At 49.2% G+C, this 7,121-nt stretch overlaps 1 protein-coding gene across 1 annotated transcript in view; it reads right to left on the bottom strand.

Moving 5' to 3' along the window:
* Window positions 1-1,407, bottom strand: part of PPP1R13B (protein phosphatase 1 regulatory subunit 13B) — a 143,504-nt gene extending 142,097 nt beyond the window's left edge. The window contains exon 1 of the mRNA XM_074956311.1: window positions 1,114-1,407. Coding sequence (XP_074812412.1) covers window positions 1,114-1,122 — 9 coding nt within the window. The 5' untranslated portion in view covers window positions 1,123-1,407. The remainder of the gene's footprint in view (window positions 1-1,113) is intronic.
* Window positions 1,408-7,121: the final 5,714 nt, after the last annotated feature.

Below are 7,121 nucleotides of genomic sequence, written 5' to 3' on the forward strand. Positions count from 1 at the left end.
GTATCCACAAAAAGAAAAGGAGGACTTGTGGCACCTTAGAGACTAACAAATTTATTTGAGCATAAGCTTTTGTGAGCTACAGCTCACTTCATCGGATGCGTTAGTCTCTAAGGTGCCACAAGTCCTCCTTTTCTTTTTTCAAGTCTCAAGAGTTAGCCACAAACCCAATACTGGCATCAAGCACAACTCTCTCCTGGCCACTGCACCAAACCCACACGCAATCTCCACTCTTATGTGGAGAGAGAGGCAAATTAATTTGTTTGTTTAACTTTTTAAAATAAAAAAAGTTAAATCTCCACACTGAAGTTGCAAGAAGCAGAGAAAGGAGACACGGGAGAGATATCCTGCCATCCTGAGATGGAGAGGCTGAAGATATAGCTGCTCCATGGATTCCTCCTATCAGGAAAGCGCATGAAGCCGCTTGAGAAAGGACCAAAGATGTACCTCGTACCCGAGAGAGCTCTTATTAACCCTTCTGCACACGTGGCCGATGAAAATGTGTTTAAAGAAAAACAAACAAGGCTTCACGACGAAAAATCCAGCCCACGCTGTAACCGCTGAGGAACCACAGGGCTCGAACCTGCTCCCCACGGATCAGCAGGAAACTAATGTACCACAGAAGCACGAGTGGTCTCCAGAGCCCGGAGACCTGCCATGCAGTGCGGAGCGCGAAATCCACAGGGTCCTTGGCCCGTCACGCCCAGGGCTGGCTGTCAGACGCGCGGCCCCCAAGGAGGCTGGGCAGCCCCTCTGCCCGCAGGACAAACGGACAGGGGCAGACGAGGCTGCCGCCTCGCTCTGAGAGAAGCCTCCCCAGCCAGGCAAAGATGGGAGGGGTGACACGGGGCCCCACGCCCACCCCGGGGCACGGGGCATTTCAGCCCGCACCGGGTGTGTAATTGGCTGGGTCCCCCTCCCCCACCGCGAAGTGGCCTACACCCAACAGAGACCGAAGAGGGGGGCTGTGGTGCCGCGCGCCTTTCCCAGCCTCACCGCCTGGCTGGCCATGCCCGGCCAAAGAAATGAGCACGAACTCGGCTACAAGGGAGGAGGAGCGCAGCCGCCCTCAGCGGGGGATCGGGGCGCCCCGGACGAAGCGGGTCTCGCACTCACCGGCATCATCTCCGGAGCGGTTCCTCAGCCTCCGTCGCTCCCAGCCTCCTTAGCTGCCGCGCGGGCTGCTTCCCTCGCCGGCCAGGGGAAGCGGAGACCGTGGCGGCAGCGACGACAGGCGCCTCTCGCTTCCCCACAGGCCTCGCTCCCCGGTGGCTGCTGCCCACAGCGGGGAGAGGGCGGCGGCCGGGCTCCCCAGCCCCTCACCTCAGCGCTTCCTGCTCCGCGTTCCCTGCAGCTCCGCCAGGCCAGGGGTTAAACGACAGCGCCGCCTCCCCATTGGCCGGGACGGAACGCCTCGATCGAGGAGACGGATGGGGCGGGGGGGGGTAAAAGGCATGCGCGCGCACGCGCGCGCACACACACACACACACACGCGCGCGCGCGCGCGCGCGCTGGGCCTTTAGCCCACGTGACACCAGCAGCGCGCGCGCGCTCTCTCTCGCTCTCGCTGTGCTAGTGTTGTTATTATCCGCCCCCAAGCGGGGCCCCGCCCCCGGGCACCTAGGTTCTCCCCCCTCCCATCCGTGCCCTTTATTGTCAGGTGTCCTGGCCCTTTCCCCTTCCTCCTGTCTTCTGCGCCTGCCTTGTCATCCCAGACCCTCTCCCGTCCTCTGCTGCCGGCCTGTGTCCGCTCCTCCGCTGCGTCGCCCGGCCTGTCCTAATTTTCCATCCCCAGGGCCCGGCCCGCCACCACTTTTCCTCACGCTCCTGTGCAGGGCCTGCTCTGCCCCCACCCCCACCCCCGCTCCGCCGCGCTCATTTTCTGCTGACGCCGCACCTTGGGCCCGCTGCAGGGGCAAACTGGGCCCGTCCCCGCCCTGTTCCCAAGGCAGCGGACCTGGCCTGCGACCTCCATCTCCCGAGCAAACGTAGGCTGTCCCCGCCTCCCCCCGGCTGCTTGCCATGTTCTGTGTTACTGTTGCTTCCCATCACTGAACCGGGGCGCTAACAGGCGCTCTGGGGTCCAGGCTCTTGCCCCGGGGGGCTGCAGGAAAAAGGCCACTCTACAGGGCCATTTGCCGCAGCGGAGCTGACAGGCTTCCCACAGACGTCACCCGCTGCTGGAATGTGGGGAATGCGGATTTGCAGGGGCAAAGTCCTCAGAGCGTCCCCATCCCCGCCTCCTCCTGCCCTACACTGAAAGCAGGCTGCAGCGACAACTGCAGGAAGGAGCCGGAGGGCCCTCACTGAAGGTGTAACCCTTCTGATCAGCGCTCTCCGGAGGTGCGGGAGTGCGGCGTGCAACGTGAAGCCTGAAGGACAAAAGCATTCTAAAGCAATCTATCTGACGTAGAAAATAAGTAAATAACATAGAGGTTGTTTAACTGTTACAGGAAAAAGACGAGATAAAATAATGAAATAATATTTCTTTATTTCTAGCACCCTGTCCCTGGGCATCCTACAGGATCATAATAGCTACACTGCCCTTGAAACAGCTGGCTGCTGTCCGCCATACAATAGTGCATAACAATAAGGGATGAGAAATGTAGCCAAGGACACCGATGTAATGATTCTATGGTTCTCATTGTTCACAAATAGTTTCAAAAGCTTCTTTGGAAATCACTTCGTGTAGCTTTTAAAAATTGTTTTGTTTTGCAGAACTTTAAAAATAAAGTTAATTTAACAGCTCGGAAGATGTTAATCTGTTATGAGTCAAAGCAGCAAAATAAGCCTATTCTATTACATATATACAAATATCATATGGTTATGTAAGTCTTACCAACATTTCTCTTAGTCTAGAAAAAGATTAATTAGTCATACTGTTGGATCTACTGTATGGATAAAAAATCCTCTTTTGTTTGAACTGCTGATTTCTCTGTTCTTCATTTCTTTCAGCATATACCATGTAAATTGTTTGTCAAGACACTGTATACTTAAATATAATTGGAGGTAATTTTTAACATGTTAAATAGAATAGGCTGTTAAAAGGTAAATTAAAGATTTCTAGCTGAGAGAGCCAGCTGGAGATCTGATGACTCTTATGAACCCTTGGAGCCCACAATACAACCAAATAATATTTTGTTTTGATTCTGCAGGTAGAAGAGAGTGGGCTGAAAATCCTAGACTGAAGGTCATGTGGTAACTTCAGCTGCTTATTTAATATTCCATAAATTTATTCTGACCTTTTAGCAGTGCGCGTAGCCTTACAAAGACAGTTCATAAATATCAAAAATTGTATTGCATATCCATGTGTCTCAATGCACCAGTTCTCATCTCTGTTTTGAATGTTGTAATATGGCCACCTTTGAGTTGCCACCTTTGAATAAAATTGTCCTGGTGGACAAACCTGTTGGCCTCATAACACAATGTTTTGTCAACCTACAATTATTTTGCAAGTATTATGCAAAGTGCTACTAGCTGGCAGTAAGATGTAGGACAGTGACATCCTTGTAAACTAATTCCACCTCCCGCAAAGATTTAGGAATAGGAAAGACTAGGATAATGGGACATAAGAAAAAGACAAATTCAGATTTACTCAGAATTGCTTTATTAACCTGGAGCTAGGCAGATCTAGAATAAAATACACTATACATTACCATAATTATTGATATACCTTAAAATAAGCAGTTATTTAACTATATTCTTCCTCAAATATATTCTAAATATTTTTAACAAACAGGTAAAAACCATGAACAATAGCAGTGAATGGAGTTTCCCTACCTCTCCCAGTGTTTATATTGCAAAATCCTGAGTCTAATTGTGGCTAAAGGACCATTTTTGAAACTCTTTGCCCATCTTTATTTTTCCAAATGTATGCCCTCCTTGTTATTCAAGGTGAAGTTTGGTCAATGGTTCTCAAACTATGGTCTGTGGACCACTTATTGGTGGTTGTGCAGATAGCTGACTGGTGGTGATTTCTCCTCCTTGTTTTCAATAATAGCATTAAAAGAAGTTAAAAGTACAATAAATACTTTAAAAATATTATTTTGCCATGTAAACAATTGCTATATGTGCTGCTGCTAATGCTACATGAGTGGTAATCAGAGAGGAGGTGGTCCTGTGGTTAGGGTACTCGCCTTATAGATGAAAAACCCATGCTCTTGTCCCTTCTCCTGTCAGACAGAGGGGGAATTAAACTGGGGTCTCCCATGCCCCTTGTGAGTACCCTAACCACTGGGCTAAAAATTATAAAGGAGACTGCTCCTGCCATTGCCTTCTTTCTGCTTCCTCCCGCAGGATCCTTTTGTGTGGAGCTGGCATGCACTGCTGCTGTTCTTGCAAGAAAAGAGTTAGGTGCTGTGGATCCCAAGCAGAGATATGTGCCTCCCTCCAACTCAGACTTAGGTGCCTAACTCCCCAATAAGGGTAGGATTTAGGATACACCCCTCTCCATCACATCTACAATTATTTAACTTAGGCAGCTCAGACTTTTGTGGATCTCATTCTCAGGCATCAGTATGTCTCCGACTCCATGCATTGTATAGAGAGCATAGACACCTAACCTAGAGTTTGTGGATTCCACTGGTTGGCTAGGGGTGCTATCCATGAAGCAACTTAGATGTCTAAACTCCAGATATAGGTGCCTAACTCCCTGTATGCAGCACCACTGTGTTCCACAAAATTCCTATTTGGCTGCTGCTTAACTTTCAAGGTTCCTAATCTCACTTGTTGCCTAACTTTCCTGAGTAAGAGTTCCTGAGGTGCTTAAGTTTTAGACCCTGATGCATGCATGCTGCTGCATCTCTCTGGGCCCGTGGTTCCCAAACTTGTTCCACCGCTTGTGCATGGAAAGCTCCTGGCGGGCTGGGGCTGGTTTGTTTACCAGCTGCGTCCGCAGGTTCGGCTGATTGCGGCTCCCAGTGGCTGTGGTTTGCTGCTCCAGGCCAATGGGAGCTGCTGGAAGCAGCGCGGGCCGAGGGACGTTCTGCTCTAGGCACATGGGTGCCTATCCCCTGCCAAATCCCAGAACTAGTCACAAACGGGAAAATAGGCATTAGTCCACCTAAGTCACATGCAGGGCCTGATTTGGTAGGTGGCTTCTGAGCATGCCTACTAGGTCAGGTCCCATTCAAAAGCTGTCTGGATGACATGGTGGTCTTATAAGTTCTGGCCTCCTGATTAGTGCATTTACTGGGGATGTGGGTGACCCAGGTTCAATTTTCATCTCTCTCTGAGAGGAGGAAGAAGGATTTGAATAGGGGTCTCCCACACCTTTCAGGAGGGTGCTTTAACCACTGAGCTAGAGGTAGTAGAGGGCTCCCTCAGTCTCTCCTCTTTAAACTGTTTCTCTCTGGATAAATATTTAAATAGCTATGGGGCCAGAGAGAGAGCAAGTGCAGGAATTACTCTGTAGTTCAGTGGTTGGGGTTCCTACATGGGAGGTGGGAGACCCTTCAGCCAGTCCGCCTACTCCAATTGTTCTTTCATTATTTAGCCCCAGTGAACAGTTTCATCAGGAGAGATTGAGGGAGCCCCAAATCAGAATATCCAAGAGCTTAGTGATTAGAGAGCTCTCCTGAGAGATAGGAGACCCTATTCAAATTACTCCTGGGGACTTCTGTGCCAAAAACTTAAAAATTCTGTGCACAATATTTTAAAATTCTGCATATTTTCTTTGTCAAAATACAACATAATCATCCTTCTGCTGTCAGCCCCAGGCGGCTGGGGGTCCTGCTGATAGCCCCACATGCCTTGGGCTCTGCAGTCAGTCCTGCTTGGCTGAGACTCCTGCTGTCTGTGGAAGCCTCAGCCATCCATGCCAGGTGCAGGTAGGAGTGCTGGGAGGAAATCACAAATGCTGTGGGAAAAAATAAAATTCTGCAGGGAACATTTATTCTGTGTAAATTTTGCATTGTGCAGTGGCACAGAAGTATCAGTTTTTTTCCTTTCCCCTCTGACAGAGGGGGGAATTGAACTGGGGTTTCCCACCTCCCATGAGTTATTTAAATACTGTGCTAAAAGTTATAAGGTGGGCATTGGCACCATCTCCTCCAGCTGTTTTGTGTGCAGCAAGACAGGTGCCAAACTCATGTTCACACATGGCATAGGGCATTTAAGCCCCCCTGACTTCAGGTGGCTGGTTCCTGTTCATGGATCACTAGCAGAGATAAGTGCCTGTCTCTGAGAGATTTGTGAGGCTTACCACACACACCTATTGTTGGCATCTCCCATTGGCTAGTTTTGGCAGCTCCCTGTCTAGCATGTTGGCTTGTGTGGATCATATGCTTTGGCTCTTCTCTCTCCCCATTCATTGTATAGGAAACCTATGTGCCTTACTTTGCTTTCTGAGTCACAACGTTGCTCCTGAAAGTTTCTAGGCCCCTAAAAATTAGGTGGTGTGATGTGAAGTGGTGCAGTGTCTAAGGCCCTTAGTGGTTCAGGTCCTACATACATAGCTTGGCTGCATTGTGTGTATGGTTGCCCAAAGTATGTGAGGTTGTATGAAATAAGTCACAAAGTCATGAGTGAGTCATGAGAATAGTTAGGGTAGAGTAGGATGTGGGAGGGGACGTAGGCAGTAATGAGGGCAGAGATGCAGAATCCTAGCCTCTTTGTTTCCAGGCGCATTGCTAGAAAAGAAGGGACTGTTTTTATGTGGAAAACTGCGTGATTTTTGTGTGATTGTAGCTTCTGTTTTCACATCTAGCCCTACAACTAAAGGAAGTTCTGTTCCTCTTCCTTTCTCAGTGCAAAAAAATATTATTCTTGCTAGAACTGCTGAAACAAGAGGTTTCACGAGATGGATACACTCACACTAAATTAATAACCAGAAAAGGCAATTAATTATTGCTAGCTACAGAAATGCACTGAAATCTAAATCAGACTTTTTGCAGGTTTAATTTACGTCTGTTTTAAATAAGATTTGTGCTGTGTCTATAATTTTGCTGTTTAAAGTTTGCCGTGCTTTGGGTTGTATTCTCTTGTGCCATTTTCTACGTCCCTCGGCCTGTGCCGCTTCCAGCAGCTCCCATTTGCCTGGAGCAGTGAACCGCGGCCACTGGGAGCTGCGATCGGCTGAACCTTTGGACACGGCAGGTAAACAAACCGGCCCCGGCCCACGAGGG

Source organism: Natator depressus, chromosome 6 (assembly GCF_965152275.1).
Source record: "Natator depressus isolate rNatDep1 chromosome 6, rNatDep2.hap1, whole genome shotgun sequence".
In the NCBI taxonomy this organism is placed as follows: Eukaryota; Metazoa; Chordata; order Testudines; family Cheloniidae; genus Natator; species Natator depressus.